This window comes from Hipposideros armiger, unplaced genomic scaffold, assembly GCF_001890085.2.
Source record: "Hipposideros armiger isolate ML-2016 unplaced genomic scaffold, ASM189008v1 scaffold_506, whole genome shotgun sequence".
NCBI lineage: Eukaryota > Metazoa > Chordata > Mammalia > Chiroptera > Hipposideridae > Hipposideros > Hipposideros armiger.
This window is the reverse complement of record NW_017731856.1, coordinates 299,858-322,289: the sequence shown is the minus strand read 5'-3', so window position 1 is coordinate 322,289 and position 22,432 is coordinate 299,858. Positions and strand designations below refer to the sequence as shown.

At 38.2% G+C, this 22,432-nt stretch overlaps 1 protein-coding gene across 1 annotated transcript in view; it reads right to left on the bottom strand.

The window, feature by feature from the left end:
* Positions 1–22,432, bottom strand: part of BNC2 (basonuclin zinc finger protein 2) — a 410,108-nt gene that overhangs the window by 271,401 nt on the left and 116,275 nt on the right. The window contains exon 3 of the mRNA XM_019667815.1: positions 10,980–11,180. Within this exon, the coding sequence (XP_019523360.1) occupies positions 10,980–11,180 (201 nt within the window). The remainder of the gene's footprint in view (positions 1–10,979; positions 11,181–22,432) is intronic.

The following is a 22,432-nucleotide window of genomic DNA, read 5'->3' as shown; positions in this document are numbered from 1 at the left end:
GCTCTATAAATATAGTCTTAGGCCTGAGATCTGAATGGCAACATGATACATTCCTTATGGGAAGAATGTTTCCTTAATATCCATTATGTGTGAAATCTGAACAATTAGAAGCAGACACCTGGAACTCAATTATTAATTTACCTCTCCCTACCCTTTTTATACTTCTTTTGAAACCATCTCTTAAAAGTGCTGTTTGAAGAGATGCTTCTACGGGATAGCATGCATGTAATGTTCACATTATTTTCTTTAAAACAACTTGGCATAATTGAAGACTAAGCGTACTCTTTTTCTTCTTTTTATTGCACAGCTTTAGAAAAAAAAAAATTAAGACCTCAAATAATTAATGACTTAAATGGTAAAAAACAAAAATTAAAACAAGAATGTTAAGAAAAGTATAATTCCTTACATCCATGTTGATTTATCTACTATAATATTTTAGAAAGGAAATTTGTGGGGGAAAAACAAACAAAACAAAACAAAAAAACCCAACAACACACAATTATTTCCCACCCATATGACTAAAGCTTTAAGCTGGTCTGCTCAGGTTTACATCATGGCAGCTGACCACAAATACAGAAAGCAGTTCTAAAAGATTCCTGATTTTGTTATTTTTATCTGCACTTTATTGTTTTAAGATAAAAAGTAAAGCATGAGATAATGAATGTTTAGTATTATTTAACCTGTGTTCTTTGGGGATTAATGAATTGTGCTCACTTAACTAATCCTTCCTTCTTTCTATTAACCATCTATTTCTAGAAAAGGGCATCTCAACTAGGCTTATATTGAGGCTCATTTCTGCATTGTACACTTGTTTAAGAAAAAAAAAAAGAAAAAAAGAAGACCAAAAGTACAGGACTACTGGCATATATGGAACAGTGGGTTATCAGAATACTCAGAAGGCAGGCAGCAGTTAACTTACTGAGAAACCATTAAAAATAACAATTTGCACAAGTTAAAATAACCAACTTATCATTTTTACCAAAGGGGTGTTTTTAATATAATGAACATCCAAGCTTCTCTGGTCATGAGAAAACCTGGAATATATTATACATGCATGAATGTGGCCCAGGATGCAGGATATGAGATGGGCTTGCTATCAACAGATTAGCACTTCATTTTCATTACTCTAATCTCACCACAGGTTGTGAACACTCTTTTTCTTATTTGAACAACAAGGGTGCATGAAAAACCAAGCTGACAGGCAGGCGGGGTTCATTACATGCATAAGTCTTTATTTCCATAACACATCTCACCTGTATGAAGCCAGGGTTCCAGCTTCCAGTCTGGCTACTGAAACAAGCTCTCCCAGATGTTGGACCTCTCTTTCTATCCTTCCTACTGAATGTATAATATAAAAAATAAAGTAAATGTAAAAAAAAAAAAAGTTCTTTTCCACAATGAACTCTGCTTAGTAGGTTATAGGATTGGCAACATTTTAACATTTATTCAGTGATGACTTTCCGAAGTTGTCGAAGAAAACACCCACGACAACAATGGCTGGGAAGGGAAACGAGACATTTGAAGTTTGAATCAAACAGTCTCATCCTAGTAGCTCTCTCCTTGCTTAGTTCTAACTTATTTGAAGAGAACTGTAGTTTCTCATTGGTTGAAAATGGCAGTTCACAGCATGAGTCAATCACACTATTTCCCAGTGAATGACACTGAGCTTCACCAAAAAGCTACGCACAAGGAGCAAAACGGCTACAAAGGATCAAGGAATCGTCAAAATGAGATTCTTAAAATGGGGAATTCCTTTTTCGGGTGAGCCAATCCACACTCTCCCTGCATTTGAGGTAGCCATTACCAAATCCTCAACAAACCTAGAAATAAATCACTTAATTCCCACAACCAACCAACGGACAACTGTACACTTCCTGCACCCCCCCACATAAGGGCACTACCACGTGACAATATAAGATTTTTACTATTTTTCCATAGCAAGAGAGTAAGTCTTCCACAAAGTCTACAGTCAGGCTTTGGTTTGGGGTCTTTCGGTACACTAATAATATTTACACCTAAAAAAGAAAGAATAAAAGTTGTATTAGATAAAGCAGCAGACAACCTAGCTGACTCTTGAGGCAGGTTCTGACATGAGATAAACAAAGAGAATGTCTGTAAGCATTCTCATTCATGGGACACTTTCATGAATATGCTCAATGTATTAATTATTGTCCCATATCTTGCACGTGGCCTCCCAGTCATTTCCACTGCCCTCTGGGCAGCTTTCTTTCCGTAGGTCAGATTTAGGTGCCCCAAATATCTATCCTAATGATTTAAATCAATGAAATGTTTCTTGCTTAAATTGTAATGGGGAAAAAAGCCTTATTAAAACCCTACTAATGGAGGTTCTCATTTTAATATTAGTTATATTATATTAAGGCAGCTGATAGTAATTATTTTTGGCATGTAAAATATTCATTATCCTGAAATTTTTCTTTTCAATGCCTTCCCCCCATTCAGGCACTCTGATCAAATATGAGTCCTAAAGAACTGTCTAGAGAACAAATAGCCACTAAAAGTCACCTTAATAAAGTTGAAAAATTCATGACAGTCACACAAAAGCACAGCAGGTACAATACTGAAAGCTATGTCTTTCCCATATAGAACGATATTTTTAATCTTGTCAACTTTAACAATCTCTCAGCTATGTAAGACAATGAGTTAAAATTTATTAAATGCAAAACAGTAGCGAATCTTCATTGTGTTATGTATACTGCAGGTTTTAAATTTCATAATGTCTTCTGTTAATATAGGCTCTGCCATCATGTCAATTCCTTTCTGAAATGTTTCAGTTAACTCTTATTAACTGCAGTTTGTCTCAATGAGTCCTATCTTCAACCTACTGCAAAAAAACTTGACGTTTTCCTCCTTCTAAGGAAATGATCTCTCCTGTGTAGATAGAAGTTTAATTGTACAAAATGACAAATCCAAGAATTAAGAATTACTTTTTTTTTTAAGAGAGACATAGAAAAGCAAAATCTCCTTTTCAGCTAAGTACTTTCTTACACAGGCAAAGAATCAAATTGAGCTGCCTTTCAGCGCCTTTGAATGATAAGCCTGGGCCCCTGGTTCTGCGTTTTTATCACGCCCTCACTTAAAGAACCCTTACATAGCAAAACTCAGGACCGTCCTCCTGTCAACACTTACACACGGAGGACCACATCTGAGGGTGGCACCTCTTTTCCATACCTCTGCCGGAATGATGTATTGGCAAAAAGTTGCCTTATTCAATTACAGTTACGTTTCAGGTGCATTTCAATTCTTTTTATATTAGGGCAAAAAGAGCCAGTGAAAGTAAGGAGAAATTCAGAAAAAGAGAGATGAGGTGAAAGGAGAATAAAGGGAGAAAGAAATTAGGTCTGTGGGAACAGGAACAGGATGAAAACACAGACTAACCACGTATTTAGGTCACTGAGTAAATTGCTGCCAACCAAACAGAAATAAGACTTAAATCATACCCCCCAACAACAACACACAAACTCTAAGACAGTAGCAAAATAACACTTTGGTCCAAAAGTACTGAGTAAATAAGATGTCAGATGTGCTCAAGAGAATCAGTGTTTCAGTGAGTAACTTCCTACTGTTCAAGCTTATTTTCATTTTCTTAACAGAGAGAAATTAAAAACTGATGGGCTTAATTAAAGAAAAACAAAAGGACATTATTTTGTTGTTAAAGGATCAATTCTTTTTTTTTGTTAATTGGGGCGATGATTAATAAGCTGAGAATTTGATTTCTAAGCTAGCCAGTTTGAGTAATCCATTATTTTTCCACAAGCATTTCCATTAAGGAAAGCTCTGTGAATGAAGAAATGATACAGTGCTCCCCTCTTCTCCTAATGGCTGACTTTGTGGCATGAAATGCTACACAGAGTGTGTGTCCTCACCCAAATGAACTCCAGTCATAAATTTTTCACCTTAGGGTTTGAATGTAGACTATGAAATTTGCCAGGCTTCCTACAGGGAATGTACAAATTAAAAAAAGAATCGATATTTTTATTTTTCCTCTTCTCCAAACTTTCTTTTAAACCTGGGGAAGGAGAAGACAGTGCAGGTCATGCTCAGTGAGATGTACCTTGGATGTCACAGCCCTAGGCATCATTTTTGGGATGTCATATGCACATATTAAAACTCCTTAGAGCTTGAGCTGTTCAGAATGTTTCTTCATCTTATTTTTCTCAGCTGTTTACTAGTTTACCTTATAGGAAAAAAATTCCTCCTCTTACACAATGTTTTGCTTGTATGTCAGGAGATAAAGGCTGTTATTCCTGAATTATGACTCTTTTCCTTTATTTCTCTCAAGCTTAAAAATAGATGTCAGAGTTCCTTGAAAGGGTCTTTGAACTCCCTTTCTCCTCCTTTCCCTGGTCCTTCAGTAAACGAGGATCACCAAGCAAAATGTGGAAGCCAGCTGCTTTTCGGGAAATAAAATGGCATCAGCTTTGGCAGACAGGGGTGAGATCAATCATTTTCTACAATCCTCACACAGTCTTCTGACCAGGGCCTGGAGAAGGGTGGTTATGTAGTGGCAAGAACATACCATGAAAGGTACAAGAGAGTTTTCACATGGTGAAGAATTCATTCTACGCACATAACAAACCAGGCTCCAAACCTCACAAGAAAGGAAATCTTGGAACTATTATATTCCATGTTCTTTGGACAATAACAAGCAAGGAATCTCAGAGAAAATGTCTCTCGCTGAAAAAGTCATCTTACGATGCACTCTTTTCTCCCTACTATCCCAAAGTTCCCTGACAATACTCTGTGGGGGAAAAAAGGAGTTAATTCCTAGATCAATTTAAACACTATGATTCAAATTATGAACACAAACTAAAAGGAAATTCCAGTTTCTTCTCTCATTCCTTTTGATATATATGTATTCCAATCAAGAGTCCCAAGTTGAGAAAATACCTCTTCAGCTGTACAGAGGTATTCATGTTTGTACGGAAAATTCTCTTAAAAGCTTTGCAGATTGATAAGGGTGGAGGCCCAATGTAACTTTGAGTGTGTGTAATGCCTAAAGGTGGGAAGGGAGAAGCACTGGAATTTTTGTTTTTCACTGAAGTGGGTACGCCAGCTCACTATCTGTAACGGTCTGTTCCTTTGGAATCAGCTCTCTGTGTCACAACGACCTGGCAAACTCGAATGCTTTCACTATCACTGGAGTCGTTGCAATCCTGTTTTGGCTGTGACCCATTCACTTTTGCCCCAACTTCTCAGAGATGCCTTACTCAGCATCTAATTAGTTAGGGAGGATTTGCCGTGGCTTTTCACCCTGACACAGGAGTGGGAGGATGTGCTGCTGTGGTAGCCCAAATCTGTCCTGTCACTACATTAATCAGATTTCCATTAAGGCATGCATGAATAATTGGATTTATCAGTGAATGTTAATATACACTCATAAATATAATTAGAAAAAATACCTACAATTATAGATAAGATATCTGCACCTTTAGGGATTTCTTTTTCAACTGTGGTTACTTGACTCAGCTTAGCGAAAGGCTTTACACATTATACAAACACACAGTACCAGTTTGCAGATGACAGAAACAGGACAAAAATAATTTCTAAATGATCACCTACTATGTTCAAATTCACTGAACATATCCATTGGAAAATAAACTTGAAATTTGTGCACAGGTTTTTAACATGGACCTTAGATACATCTCAAAATATGCTTGGGTATGCTTTACTTGCATTCATATGTACATAAATAACCATGTATATTACCAACTACTTTTCCATTGCTACTTTCCAAATGCCTAACAAATTAGACAGTATCTGTGAAGTCTGTATGCTATACAGACTCCGACAAGCACCTGTCTCTATGCTATAATTTGTATTTTAATGATTACCCAAATATTCCTATCTCCGTGTTAGATTATCGGAATGTATGTTAAGAATTGCATTTGAATATAAGTCTATAGTTAAATCTTCAAAATAAAGCCTAGTATCACTCAAGTTAAAGAGGGAAACTAAATAGGAGGTAGCAGCCTACTAATTCAACAGGCTGAAATTACATTCCTCTTTAATAGAATATAAATATTTTTTTTAGCATCTCAACCATACGTTTGGTCAATTTAATCCATTTTTTCAGTAAGACTTTAGTAAAACACAGCAACTGAAGAAGGGGAGTAAAAAGGGAGGAGGGAAAAGTGCAGAAACCTAGGGGGTGATGCCTGGCAGTGAAAGTCATTTTCAAAGACCATTAACTATCAACTGCTTTACTCAGGGCTCTGATTAAATAAGAATATACATCCTATGTTAAAAGGGATGTCTACATGAGTGGGCTAGAGTTTAGAATAAAAATATATTGTACACGCTATAAAAAAGAATCAAACCACGATATACAATCAGGCATCGAACTTGTAAGAAAAACAGTCAATGTGCCTTTTAAGTTGTTAGTGAATAAACATTCAAATTATTTGGAGGAGAGGGGTAAGAAGTCAGACAAAACTACCATTTCCAATTTAAAGTATAGATTCAACAAAATGAAACTGTGTTTGCCTATATGAATAGAAAGAACTAAGAGACTACTGGGAGAAAAATTCATATCGAACATGCTTTTAAAAGGGATTCCAGCAATGTTATTATATATTTCTTGCAATATATTCTATTTATCATTTCTCTGAAACATGCTAGATTTTATATTAGTAAGAAAGTTTGCTTTACCCTGTCATATCTCTGGTGAGCAGGTGCTCTGGTATTAATGTAAATCGTTGATTTAATTTTTAGCTTTCTTGGTTTGCCCCTCACCTATCTAGGAAATTATTTCTCTGGTGATAACTAACACATCATGCTAATGAGAGAATCTAATGCACAATAGAAAAATGTCACTACTAATAATATTTGCATGAAGTTAAATAAAGCAACTGTAAGAGAATGTCAGACAGTTGTTCTTTAATAAGACACAGTTTCACAATGAAATTATGTTGTTAATTGTGTTACATCATTGGGTGAATCCTAAATTACTACATAATGATGCACAGAGTCATTTATAATTCTAACTCAGTATTTCACTCATGTCTGAAAAGAGACCTTATTAAGGGATCTATATTTTATTTTAAAAGGTTAAATATACCTCACCAAACAATAAAAGGAAAACGCCTCTAGTAATGCAAATGTGCAAAAAAACGTGAACTATAGCCATTTACCTGTTACGGTTTCATTTCTGAAAAGATTTCAAAATATATTAGACTACTGCATCCCTTGAGGTACCTACAAAGAATTTTATTTGCTCGTCTCTCAAATACACAAGACATTTCCAAAAGCAGAAAAAACATTTTTTAAACCTGATTTTTTGAAACAATTTCAAAAGCCAGCTTTATTTTCTGCTTTTAACAATACTTCATGAGGTTACATGGGCAAAATATCATTCTGGACTCGAGGAGATTAACAGAGAAGATGAGTACAGGGTTTCTGGTCATTCTCGACCTGTCACTGATCAAAGTATCCCAAAGAAGAACTCCCTTAACAAAAGTCAGGAGTCATGCCCTCTAAGGTTATCAAATATTCGTCTGTATGGAAAGAAAAAAAATTCTCTTTTGAAAAAATTGAATATGGGAGAAAAACGTAGAAAGGAAGAAAAATGCAGTCACACTGTCATATCTCGAACTTTAGAACATACTTAATTCCACACCAAATCTAAGTTGGCTTTATATTGGGGTTATCTTTTTGTTAGTATTAGACAGACTGAAAGATTTACGTATAAACAGATCCAACTTCATTCATACAAAAGACAAAGATTTTTATATCCCTGCTTCCTAATTTCTCTATAGAAGACACAAACCTGGATTATTACATTTCACTATTCATGAGATATTTCCTACTACAAGTTCTGCTGTAGTTAAATAATAGTGCTGGTGAATTCTCTGTAACTCAGTATTGAAGCCTGGTAGTCAGTGTTCTCTAACACTTAATGAAATGATCGGGTAAATCTTACAGCTTTATATGATTACAGAAAACTTTGAAATAAAAAATATACCCAATAAATGTATTCATTTCATGAGCTAAATCATTTTTTTTCTTAGAAACTAAAATAATCATAATAGAAAAACCTTTTTAATGCCTTAGCAATGAGATATACAGAATTCTGCATATTTGATTAAACTGGACAAACTTTTACCTGTAGTAAGAGAAAAAAGCTGGCTTAATGTATATATTGAAACTAGTATTCCTTGAAACTGTGGGCTTTAAGAGATATCATTTCAAGTAATGTGTCTTCTTTGCACATGCAAGCACGTACACACACATACACACACACACACACACACACACTCTCTGAATCAGCATTGCTGATGAACTATATAGGTAAGGAAAATAAACATATTAAACATATACAGCACATATATTTTTTAGATTTACGCATTGTTTTAAGTTTACACATTGAATTTAAGTTTACACAATATTTATACAAACTAAAATACCATCCTGAAGGAGAAAAAAAAAACCATGTAAACTCATACCCTCTTTTACATGCTTTCCCAAAACGCACAGGAGGTAAACATTTAGTAACCATGACAGAAAAAGAGGGGGAAGGAAGTCACTAACTACATCAAAACCAAAAAACAAAGAAAACATAAAATATAGTTAAATTGCAACACTTTTTTAAAATTGTGATTTTCTCCTATTATTGTACTACTGTTTAGTAAATAGAATAATTAATAGTATAGTTTTATATAGCATCTATTATGCATAAATTACTTCCCTATATTTCTACTCTGTGTATCTAGCCACTGGCATTCACTATGACACATGCACACAGGTACACACAAAATAGATCTATATATACCACCAAGTCAAACAGCTGGATCAAAGATATCACAATAGCTTAGTTGTACAAGTTTCTCTCTCTGTGCGACTTCATATTATTTTCCTAATTATGATCCATCATTTATATAATTTACTTTTTGTTTTTGTTTTTTAACTAAAATGTTTTCCACAACTTAATGTCTCCTTAGATTCAAATCTACTTGGAAATGGGCTAGTGCCAAAGCAGCAATCTAACACCATCTATGTGGTTCAATAGCCATTTATCAATTGATCATTATCTCTATCTGGTTTGATTAACTCTTTTCTAGCTAGAGGGAGACCTAAACCAATCTTCCCTTCCAAAACACACACACACACACACACACACACACACACACACACACACACACACACACTCACTCACCCCTAACCTCCACTAATACTGAAAACCCTAAAGATGACATCTAATTTTTAAGGCATGGAACAAGTTATTTAGTTCTAAGGTCAGTGGAAACACACTTCGTGTTCCAACCAGGAAGAGAGCCACCCAGGTACAGGAGATGCCTCAACAACACACCTCTCAAAGCACTGCAATGACAAGGAATATCTCTGGGAGGAAATGAACTTAACTTGTAAGAATGGGAAATTACACATAAAGAGTTGCTTATTGGGTTTATGTTGATTGCATTTAAACCCCAGCTTACTGTATCAGCAGTAATCAGGGTCCCTCTACAGGATATGTCAAAATACACCTTATTCAAATGCATTTATCCTGTCTAGAATTGTGTAATAAAACAGTTCGCTAGCTAAATGCTACAAAAGCCTGGCTCTGGGCACGATTTTCTGCAGATGTGTTTGTCAACTTTTGGTAGTTTATAGCCTAGCAAATTGTTTTCTTTCCTTCATTATGAATACTTTTAAAAACCTAAATTAAGTCAATTAAGTATTTAATTGTCATGAACTACTACAAACAAAATAACTTGTTTGTTTTTAAGAAAGTAATTGCAGTGTGTGTATATATATATATATTATATAATATATATAATATAATATATAATAAATATATATATTTTTTTACATGAGTGGAACAATATCAATTTCTTAACCGCCATCTAGCTTAAAATCCAAATATTTGTCAGTAATACTTTCGTGCTGTGTGGATGATAATATACTAACTCTTGCTTTGTGTGGATTTGATGTAGGCTTTTGAAAAGCAAGACGCGTCTAGGAAGGAGGGAGGCACCAGGGAACTTCCCTCCCTCGCTTGAGCACAGTCCAAGATGAAAGTTTCTGGGTTGTTTCCCTTCGCTTCCTCTCACCCTCGCTCCCCCTTGGAGCCGCAGAGCCAGCAATTGTGCAAGAGGAGCCGGGCGCGCAGGGTGCGTATCACCGAGCGCATGGTACGAGCCGCTGGCTCCAGTGATTAATTATCAGAGGCCGGTAGCCTCGCACTAACACTTCAGCTCTCCCGGCAAAGCCAGCACACCCTGCCGCCGCCAGCGCGGCCCGGACCGAGGAGCGGCTCTGGGGAGGACGCCGAGGCTGCGCCCGAGAGTGAGTGCGCTGGCCGGCCGCGGCGGGCGGACGGGCAGGCGGGCGGGCGGAGCCGGAGCTCTCGCTGGCGGGGAGCGCAGGGGCGAGCGCGGAGGCGGGCGGGCCGCGGGCGGAGGAGCTGGGACCGCCGGCACAGCCCGCCACGCACGCCGCCTCCTGCTCCGGCGACCCTCGGTGCTGGCAGAGATTCCTGCACAGCCGAGTCCTCAGGTCGGAGTCCGAGCTGCTTCCAGCCCCAGCAAGTCAGGCGGGCTGTTCGGAGGGGCCCCTACATTTTATGACTGTTTGGAGAACCTCCTCTGAGATAGCAGACACTTTGATGAAGTGATTCATATAGCTAGAAAGATACATTTGTTGGGAGGTGGCTTTTTTCTTTCTTTCTAATTTTTAACAGAAAACAAAGAAATAAATGAAATCTTCTCGTGATCCAGGCTGTGCTGGGAAACTTTACAACAAATGCCTTTCTTTTACTTCAGTCCCCTTTCCCCTTTTTCTTTTAAGGAGCCCTTAGGGAAACCATGAAGTAACCCTGCACATTCCAGTAACACAGTTATGACAAAACAGAGCCCAGCTATGAAGTGATAAAAATTTTTAAATTGTTTAGAAGGAAAAATAGCAGAAGCAAAAGTGCACATAACAATTCAAGGTTTCTTTAAAAAAAAATGAAAGTAACTTACCTGTTGGGACATTCTGAATAAAAGGTTAGTATCAGCGTTTTGCCATGTCCCCATGAACCCTGGTTCAGCCGCAGTCGTTCTGGTTCCGAACTGCATGGAGTTGTCAGTACAGGAGTCGCTTAAAGTCAAGTCTCTTGCCCTCTTTGGCTCTCTGTCTCTCTGTGTCTCTCTTTCTCTCACATCCACTTCTGCCTCTTCTGACTGAAAAGTGAAGGTGGATTTTTTGAGCCTCTTGGCAGCCAGTAGCAGGAGTGTAGTGTAGTTAAGAAGCTGGCTGAACTGTGCATTTCATTTGGGAAGGGGGGGATTTAGGGGAGGGAGGGGGTCAGAGCTTCTTTCGCACCTTCTGCACAGACACCCCTATCATTTATGCATAGATTGTGACTCCCAGAGCTTGCCTTTGCTCAGTTTAACAGCTGCCTGTCAGGTGTGCAGGCAGCACTGGAGACCCAACCATCAGCTTCAAACTCTCAGCCACTGCATGTCATTGGATAGCAGAGCTAAGAGTCAACTGCACGGTTCCACTGTCAGGCACCAAATGACACCCTACACTCACCCTTCTCCAGACACACGCGTAGATACACACTCCTGCATGCAACTCCAGGCAGCACCATGAACACAGACGGCACATGGGGCGTGGAGAAGCTGGGGCCCTTCCCAGGGAATTTTCCCCCAAAACAATGCTTGCAGGTAGAACATGCACTATCTGACATCAGGCTGTGCTTTAATATTTGTAAATTGCTATGCTTAAACATTTTTTCCTAGTTACACTGGAAGAAAGAAAAATATTTAGCTGTAAGAGAATGTCAAGTTGGCTCAGTTGTCTAAATGTTAACTCCTAGAAGTCATGTAGTATGTGCTGGACTATTAATAACCACATAGAAACTCCTAGAGAAAATAATATACACATGGACGTGACCTTACACTCTAAGGAGTAAATAAATAAACCTAGCAAATTTCTGAACATAGAAGATACACAGTCAACATCTGCAAAATACATACATACATACATACAATTTAATATCCAGTTCCTTAGGTCATTAATTACTCAACTGGATGTTAAGTCATAAGAAACTGAATGGCAAAGGAAAAAAAGTGTACCTTTTCTTAAAGCTCTAAAGTAGAAAAAAACTCCTGTGTTAAAAGTTCTGGATGAAGCATCTACAATATCCTTTCAAATCATAAAACAGAAAAAGATGAAGAAAAAAAGCCTGTCCCATTTCAGGCAAAATGTAATGAATATAAAAACTCCATTTTTTATTTAAGATCTCTGGAAAATTTTGTAACGTTTTCCTGCCTGATGAAACACAACTTCAATAGCATGTCATATTTTTAATTAAACCTGTTTTAAAAAGAAAACATCTCTTTATTGGATAGTATTTGTCTACCTTATTTATGGAAAAGCAGAACTGAACAAAATGCTCTGTACATAAACAGTGACTTCAAAATGGAAAGCTAAATTCATGTCGTCTCATAAAAGTAGTCAGCAGGAAAGAGCCATCCTTCCTAAACTTAAAGTGTGAGGAACATTAATCTTCAACCACCTACAAATATCGAGGACAAATGTACCACTCTCCTTGCTCCTTCTTAACTGAAGAATAACAATAAACCTTACTCTCTGAAACAACAAAAGACACAGAAAAGAGCTTCAATGGCAGCCCTGTGTCATTAGTGGACAATGAGAAAAGATGAGAAAACGTACACTATGTTGACACAAATGTGCCTTCCCCTCTACAACCGACATCTCCTGAAAGCTTTTCTGTTAAACTTCCCTCCGGTTCACCACCATTAAGCACAAAAAAGTCTCAAAAGCAGCAAATTCAATATCTGAGAAGAAGCAAACAAGAACCCAAAGAATTGTTGCCTTAAAATATATTAAGTCCACCTGTGGTCAATAAAAATATTCTTGAGGGGGGTAGGGCAGGCAAAGCCCCTACGAGTCAATTGTCAACAGTGACTGTACCTTTACAGCTAGCTATTACCCACTTAAACTCCCTCTAAAATTTGCTAGCCTCTTGATTTCTGAAGTGGCACTCAGTGCCTCAGTCAAGCTGCCTGCTCAGCTCCTGACCTTCCCACTAATGGCTGTTATTTGTGGGAGGCTTAAGGACACTGTCAATAGCAAGCTTCCTCCTCGCTCCTCTCAGGCTCTGTTGTATCGCTTTGCCTGCGTGTTCTCTCTCGCCTGCCTCTTGCGCTGTCTCGCTACCCCCTCCTTCCTTCCTCTCTCCTTCACTCCCTCTTCCTCTTCTTCCAGCCCCCACCCCTTCTTTCTTTCAGTCCCGCAGTACTCTTCCTTCCCTGGTATCCTACCCCCAACCACCTCTCTCTCTCTCTCTCTCTCTCTCTCTCTCTCTCTCTCTCTCTCTCTCTTCCTCTCTTCCTCTCTCTCTCTCTTTCACACACACACACTCACACACACACACACACACACACACACACACACACACACACACACACCCCACACACACAAAAATCAACTGGCATGCAGCAGCAAGCACCTGCAGTAATAGACTCTTTTATTAAAACTGTTATTCTGCAAGACTTGAAATTCCCCGTGGACCGGGCCATGTCAAAGCCGATATAATTAACTAGAGGCTCAGCAACGGATCAATTACCAGACAAGCAAGTGATAGTGAAATCAATGAAAGATCATCAGCCACATTATCAGTGTTGCAACTCATTAGGGCAAAACTGAGAAATGTGCTCAAAGCGAGCCCAAGCAAGGTGGCATTACAAAACAAAGGGCTAATTTGGAGACCCTGCTGTGAACAATCTGTAACAGAATTAGCCTTTTTTCCCCCTAAACTGCACAGCTCCGTAACTAAATGTGACAGACTGAGAGAAGCAGTTTATTAAGACACCAACCCCAAGTTTATTTAGTTCATAAACTCTTTCCTAGAAAATCAATATGGTCTGTACAGGGTTATTAGGCTGACTAGCTAATACATCCAAATCTGGTCTGCTCGGCCAGCAGTCTTCTGACAAAATGCTACCCAGCGTAGGCAAACTGAGCTGCTTCAGATTTCAAGGTCTGAGGTGGCTCTAGATAAAACAGGTCTGCAGTGGAACCAGTCCCTGCATATTACTGCTGAGACACAACCCACAAAAGCACCGGGATATCTTCCTAAGGTTCAAAACATTTTTCCACAACAAATCTGTATCATACGATACTGCACCTACTAAATGGATTTGATCAAACAAAATTTAACTAGTTTGTAAGACTCCTTTACCAAGTGGACAAGCTTTATTACACAACAATTAGCCCAGAGACTTAAAAAAATATACCTATGAAGCACAAAAACGACTTCTGAGTTTGTCCACTGGCTATATATATAGTCTGCAGATTATGGAACAACTGCTTGGAATCATTTGTATCAAAGTTATTTAAAAGTGGGAAGTGGAGGCAAGCATCCCTTCCACAGTAATTGCTTTTCTGCTGCCCTGATTCCATGTATTTCAGGCGGAAGACCTGTAAATACTAAGGTTATGTGATGGCTTTCCCACTTCTACTGAGAGTGAAAGATGTACCATGGAAATTAAGGAGCACACCAGCTAGGTCTAAATGGCACCCCGGCTATTAAAGACTATATGGAATGGGAGTACCTCCACCTCAGCACAACACATAGCAGAAGTACACTTACACAAGTAAAAAAGCTCACGTATACAGTTTACAGTGTGAAAATAGCCCAGAGAACTAGAGGAAAAAAAAACAGCTTTGGGAAGTGATTGTTTATGATGTTTATCATTTAAACTGTATTTTCACAGGACTTTAATAAAATCCAATTTATAGACTGCTGTAAATAAACATGTCCCCCCTAACTTTTGATCTGACACCTCACTGAGCATTTCATAGCTCGTGTTTTTGAGTAATCTGTAAGAAAAAGTTACACACACACACACACACACACACACACACATTCTAAACCTATACAATAGATGCCAATGTTTTGGATAATAATTAAAAGTTGTAATTACAGAGGAATTTTATTTTTTTAAACCTTTTTTGCATATAACTACACACTGTGCATGTACCCTCAATGAGATCCAATTAGTTGCAAAGAATTTGCATTTCACTTAGTGTGGGATAACAAGACTATAGGGAGACACAATGCAATTCCACCAGCCGAGTAAGAAAGTGTGTTCTTTCTTGTTAGCTCTGTAAGCAATAATTCCCACCACTGACTGTTTAACATGTTACTGATCTTTTCAGTATTTGGGTATTGAGGTGGGTTTAGGTTTTCCCCTCCATAAAAAAAAAAGTGACACATTGGTTCAAATATCAGCACAGTGAATACCTGAAGAAACAAATAAGCAAAGGATTTTGTTTTGCATGTATGTTTGTGGGTTTTATGTTTCTTTTTTGGGGGTAGATAGTGCATACTTTTTCTTTTCTTAATACTTAGTACTGATTTCTTTAAGAGCACGTTGCTTTTTAAAAATAAATTCCATAACTGGGGGGTAGGGAAAAGCTCATTGAGATGGTTATATGTAAATATAAGGTTTGGTGATAAAGGCATGCATTTAGTGCACTGAGAAAGTACTCAAGGATTTTCATTTTTTTCTAGCTATGTTTCCAACAATGTAAATCCTAAGCAAATATAAAATAAATGTATAATTTATATACACAGATTAACAAGCATCTCTAGGACTTCAGCTGGTTCACGGAACAATACCTGTAATTCCCTGGGTTCAGTTCAGCAGCTGTTAACAGATTCTATAATCTGTAATGACAGTAAACTGGCCTTTGCTCTTCTTTTATTCACTATTCATTTTCAAGGCTTGGTTAAGTACAGAGCTGGGTTAAAGATCAGTGGTTTTTCATGTGACACACGCTGGTATTCATCTAATGGCTTGTCAAGACAAAACTGTCCCTGTTCTTGCCAAAATAATAAAAATGATGTTCCACATCGCATGACAATCAGCACTTCCTAATGGCAAAACAACTCAAGCTTTTGTAATTCACTTATTTTATAGAAAAAAATATTTTAATAATTGGCTCTCCAATCCTACATGTGGAATTAGGTTGCCATTCTCCAAGGAGATTTTTTAAAAATGTTTTGGCTGCTTTTAACTCAAAAGCAACATGTACACTAGTTTATAATCAAATTAGACTTTACTGTGTAAAAACAATGCTGAAGCTACAAATTCATCTGGCATTAAGGTATATAACTTAATATATGCAAATTATGCAGAAGCAGCAGGCTAGGCCCAGTCACAGAGGTGGGGTGAACCAATTGAGGAAATGTCATTTTTCTTGAGAACAAAGTATGGGACTTGCTTTGCAACATCTGTTGGGCTGTGTGAAATGTTAACAGATGTCTTAAGTGAATAAAGGAAAAAGAATTAATAAAGGAAACCTCCTCTGAACAGATAATCCGCCCAAATTTCCATATTCCTGAGGAAAAAAAGTTGACAGCAACCTTTTTCCCTCTGAAGCCTGCCATCACTCCTTTATTGTGTAAAGTTTTGTTTTCTATGTGAAGTTAAGTGGGGGGATGGGGGGGGAGATTTTTTGACTCACTATAAAGAAGAGAATAAAGAAAAAGTAAAACTAACAATAATTTCAGCTGAGTTTTTCCCTTGTGAATAATTATATCATAATCTAAGCTGCCTGCTTTCCCTTGGGTCACATATGTAATTTGATGGGAGGACAGTGAAAAGTTCACCCCCTAAAAAAAATACTCAAAAACATGAAATATTACTCTACTGTGCCTGCATGTTTTGGGAGAAAGGAAGGAGGGAAGATTAAAAAGTGGCTCTTAAAATAGAGTTCCGATATGAACACATTGCTATACATTACAGCGTTCATCTTCACAGTTAGGATTCACCTATCGTTTACTCCTAAGTCCTGCCACTCTCTCTGGCTCCTTGCCGCCCTTCCATTGCCACCCTAAAGGATGAAGCACCCCTCCTTCAACAGCCAAGGGTTCCACAAGAGTCAGGTCTGATGATCATGGAGAAAACTTTGGGATTAGTTGGATCCTTGGATTTAAATGTTAAGAGAACTTGGAAACTTTTCTTAGTTAACAATTCTCACTCATGTTTCATTCAATTCATGAGATGATCTAGGCAAACCTGAATGTGGCCACCTTTAATCCAAATGAAAAAGATGATGCCTGCACACCAGCTACTGAGTCTAACCTAGTGCTCACGTGTGTGAAGGCAATATGAGCCTGCATGCTTCTAAACATCTTCCGCTTTAGAGACGTCTGTTGCTTATTCTCTGAAAACTTGGGATATACATTTGGGTTAAGAGCTCATGGATTAACTAACTCAAAATGCAGTTAAGGATCTTTACAGATTCAAATGAAGGAAGAAAAAGAATTGTATCGTCCTCTCTGTTTGCCAGTCTCAATCGCTGGCCCTTCTGCCCTCTATGAGTCTCTGTTAAAATTGTACCTGTTACTTTGTTTTAGAACTATACCTTATCCGGATGATTCTGGCAGCCGGGGCAGGGGCATTTCAACATACAGAATCCTCAGGCAGACTAGCCTGTAGGTTTCAGGGACAAGATCATGGTCCAAATTGTAAAATAAGACATGTGCCCTATCTTTAGTTTGGGGTTCATTTGTTTTTTGCCAACGCACTGTGAGTACTAAATGTTCAGGTGTTTACTCACGGGAATACCACTTTAGAACACAGGACAAAAAGAGAATAAAAATGAACTGCTGTACCAAAAAAAAAGAAAATTGATCATGTACATGAAGGTAGAAAGCTGCTGCACTAAAAACATCATTATGTGACCTCACACTAAGAGAGGAAAACTAGGTTTGAAGAGAACACAGGTTTAAATCGCTTTCAACAGCGGCATGAACATCCCTCCTAAGCAAATACTACCTAAAAGCTTCATCTTTTTATGGCAAAAGGGAGAAACCACTCTGGTTGACACTTGTCTCTGGACCAACTGGAACAATCAATGAGATACAGCATCTGCTGACAGCCTAATCAGGGGCTCAGTTTCAGAGAAACACATCAAGGATCTATCCAAATGCCATAATCCCTTGATATACTATGAAAAATAAAAAACTTAAAAGATTCAAGTAGGGTGTGGTGGATGAGGTAGTTTATACAATGTTAGGGAAATGAAGACTCTTTAGAATCAAGACTTTTGCAGATGCAAAAACATTTGAGGTCAGCATGAAACTCAAGCCTCCAAAAGATCAAACATTTTACCTATCATGGTTTGGTTTAAAAACAGAAAAGTGACTTTATTCATCTTCTCTCAGGTACAAACAGTGACAATGACTTCTTTCTACCATAACTGAAAGTCAGTGTTTAATGAGAAAATCTTCTAGAGAAAAAAACAACAACCCAGTGATGTGTTGCCTTCCTTAAATGAGTATCAAAAAACAGGCTGGGAGCATAAATGGGGAATGGCTTTTGTATGACCATGAAAAGCTGCAAGGATTATAGAGATAGTATTAATTTCTTTATTTACTTCTTCCTCAAGTCTGCGGACCAAAAAGTTTGCAGCCCCAGTGAAAATGTCATAATAATAGTTTAAATTACTGTCAGGAAGGAAGATTGAAATTCACAGACACCCAGGAAATCCAACACTGCTTTTAGAGTTATCACAGAAAAAGGCAGCTCTGTTGATGGTATCCCCTTATATGAAACTCACAAACCTAAAATAATAAATTTAAAAAGTGAAATGTCAGTGTACTTGAAGTTTCAAAATCTTCAGACAATCACAGACCATTTTATATACGTATATGTTTAAATGGAAAAATGTTGAAACAAAACAAAGTTGAATAAACTTGGAGAGTGTTTTCAAAATTAAGAATCTCAGAAGGTGCCAGAAACTCACTCATAGAAGGTTAAAAAAAGAAAGAATTAACAGCTGGCGTGGGTCTGAATGGTGATGACCTTTGGTGGGAAGTAGTGGCTGCAAGAGGCACAAGAAAGCCTCCAAGCTCCAGGTAATGTTCTGTATCTCCATCGACTTGGTGGTTCTAGGTATGATCGCTTTGTAAAAATGCATCAAGCTGTGTACACTAATGGTTTGATCGCACTTTTCTGTATGCATGTTACACTTCAGCTTTAAAAGTTTCCTACTGCTACTGTTAATGGCACAATTACCAAAAACAGTGATAACAATAAATGAGAACTAGGTTTACGAAAGAAAAGCAAAAGGAAAAGGAAAGAAGAATGGGGGGAGGGGGAGAAGAAAGAAGGGACGGAAGATGGCAGATACTTTATCACCGTCAAGAATCATTCAAATAACTGTCACTAAATGTACTGCTGGCAACAATTTCTTCAAAGGTAAGAAGTATTAGGAATCAAGTAAATATGTGAGTTTCACAGAATGAGGATGAATGTGAACAACAGTAAAAGGGTGGGAGAAAATAATTAGGTGAGAGGTACCTTAACCAGGCAGCACAAGAGCGTGAGGGCATCCAAGTGACTTAAGTGGAAAAGAAGAACATACCTCAACTTGAGAAGTATCAACTCTATAACACAGGATTCTGAAATGTGCTCACCAGCCTCCCTCACTGGGCATGTCCTCTGATTTATAATTATGGCTATTTGGGGGTGAGTAATTTGGGGTAGGCACCAAGCATGCCTTTTGAGAGACTGAGGAGGAAATTACTCTGTAGACAGTATTACTTAGAGGCACTGAGTACATCAAGACAGATTAAGAAGAAAAAAAAGCAACTGCAAATATAACATACTCCTCTGACCACCCAAACACTTTTTAAGAGTTAAATCTCTAGGCTGACAGTAGCCAACCATTAAATAAACAAAGCCTGGAGAGAATGGAAGTAGCAAAGTGGGAACAAGTGAATAACTGGCTGATTGATAAGGAATAGACTTTTGTTCTCACTAGCTCAGTTTCTAGCTTCCTTTTCTTTCATTGATTATAAGGAGAGACATTTTAAATTAAACAGGTATTTTTAGCCACTGTTAGAGAATACTGATCAAAGCCCTACTTGCCAGGTACAAGAAGGTGTGGAGAACAGGAAACTTAAGACATAGTCCCTGCTCACAAGAAGATCACAATCTAGTACAGGAGATAAGCCATGTTCAACAACAAACTTGAGCAGAACTTGTGATAAGAGGAGCAGCAGCACAATCTTGTACGACTTAGAAAAGGAGACTCCTTCCAACCAGCGTGGTAAGTAAAAGTGTCTAAGCAGTGGTAGCATTTGCACTGGAACCGAAGCACTGATCATATCTCTAAAGAAGTGGTCCAATTTGACTAGAACATAAGGTATGATCCGTGTAGAACAATGACGAATGAAAGGGACAGACGGGTCAGTAGGAAGTACGGTAACAGGAACAGTGCTGTACTCCACTATAAAAAGATGCTATTTATCCTGTTACCCACCAATAGTCCAAACTGCTGAAAACTTCTCACCAGCAGCATGGAATGATCATTACTGTACTCTAAGAAGATTTATCTGGCAACAGCATGACAGACTGAAGCGTGAAAAGACAGAAGCAAAGACACCAATTAGGAAGCTCTTATAATAATCTGGGTAAAATGGTTACAGGCAATAAGGCTGGAAGAAAAAGAGCAAGATACAATGGTGGAGATACAACCCAGGGAACAAGAATGACTGATAAGATATGAGTAACAAATAAGAAGAGTCAAAGATGACACTAACGCTCTGATATTCTGAGCATGGGAAAATAGTAACACTGTCGACAGAAATGGGGGTGAGCTGGTTTGCGGGAATATATAGTGAGCTCAGTTTGGGGGATCAGCAGATCATGCCAGTGACTAGGCAACTAGGAAATGTTCAGAAAACAGACGGACACTGGAATTCTCAGATCTGGGAGCCATCTACAGAGAAGAGGTGTAAGAAGTAAGAGAAGGTGGCCAAGGTTAACATCTTGTGGGATACCCATGGTTATTGGGGGAGAAGACAGAAAAACAGTATTAATAGGCGCATCATAATTGTCGAATGTTCTCAACAAGAGAAGTCAGAGTATACGGAGGTAGGATGTTCAGAGTTTTAAATGTTCTAAAAACCAATGCTTTATTTAAAGTATAGTAAACCCTCTTATAGTATAATAAGTAGTAGTAAAAACAGGAAGAACAAAACAGAATGCATGGGAAAGATAAATACTCAGCTCAGAACAGGTCTGAGTGGGGCTGTGTACTAGACGGAGGGGATAGCAGTAGCCGCAGAATAATCATAAGGGTGGTAACCCAGGGCTTCAGATGTGCACAATTAGTTCTTAAGTTTGAGTAAATAGGTGTTAATTATGCCATTCCACATATATATTTCTGGCTGCAATATTTTATAATGATTTTTTTTCTCCTAATAGAAGTATCTTAATGGACTGATAGCTATAGAAGTTATAGAATCCAGGTTCTACAGGAGTTAAGTAAGCAAATTATAAAGACATGGAGGCAAAAAAAGATAAACTATTCTTTGGAAACATTTTGCAAAGCAAGAAAGTGAAGTAAGAGAAGGGTGGTCTGAACACTTAGCAGGGCCTGGGAGAAGTTGTGTTATCGTGTTGATGGTTTGCTTCTCACTACAGCGGAAAGAAAGAATCTATCCATAGGCAAAGGGAATGAAGCCAGCAGAAAAAAAGGATATTGAAAATCTAAGCCAGAGGGAAAATGATATAAAAGGGTCCTAGGAGAGAATGTGATCAAGAGCACAAATGAAAGGGGTGCCCCTGAAGGGAGAAGAAGAAAAAAAGTTTTTGTCAGACACCAAAGGTAAGAGACATAAAAAATATTCTGTGGTTAAAAATTACACATATTGCAAGTGTCATGTCAGAAAGCCCATTTACTACCCATTTCCCCCACTGAACTGTACACTTGTTGAAAGGAACAGAGTTTTATCCACCTTTGGCAATCCAGGGCCTACCTGAGTGCTTAACACATAGTAAATATTCAATAAATGGCAGCTGCACCAAAGAAGTGATCACCTCAGAAAAGATGAGGTCCCTTGCTCAGAGAAACAAAGGATGAAATCAAGTACTGAAGAGTAGAAAGGGTTTGGTCCAATCAGAAAGGGTAAAATGAACCTCTGAATAATGAGAAATGAGTAAGACATGGCAAACAGCAGAAAGAACTCAGCCCTGGTTCCTAAAAAAAAATCGTGAGAAATTACAAGCAAGCAGACTGTGTTCAAGAATGTGTAGCTCAGAGGGCTGGCCGAGTGGCTCAGTTGGTTAAGAGCTCGCTCAAGAGTGTGAGCTCTGAGCAACAGCAGTTTGATTCCTGGCCCGAGCTGAGCTGCCGCTGAGCTGCCAACAGGTGGCAGAATGGCTCAGCTAAAAAAAAAAAAGAAAAAAAAAGAACGTGTGGCTCAGATTTCCCACTTTGGGAAGTGGAATACTTAGAACAGCAAGAAGTCCTTAACGCAAAATTGAAAAAAGCCTTGCTCCAAAACATATACCCTAAGAGGCAAATAGTACCTTGTAAATCATTGCCTTTATAAGGCATTCCTATAGAACAGGTCGGTAAACTTTCGAGACAGAAGAGC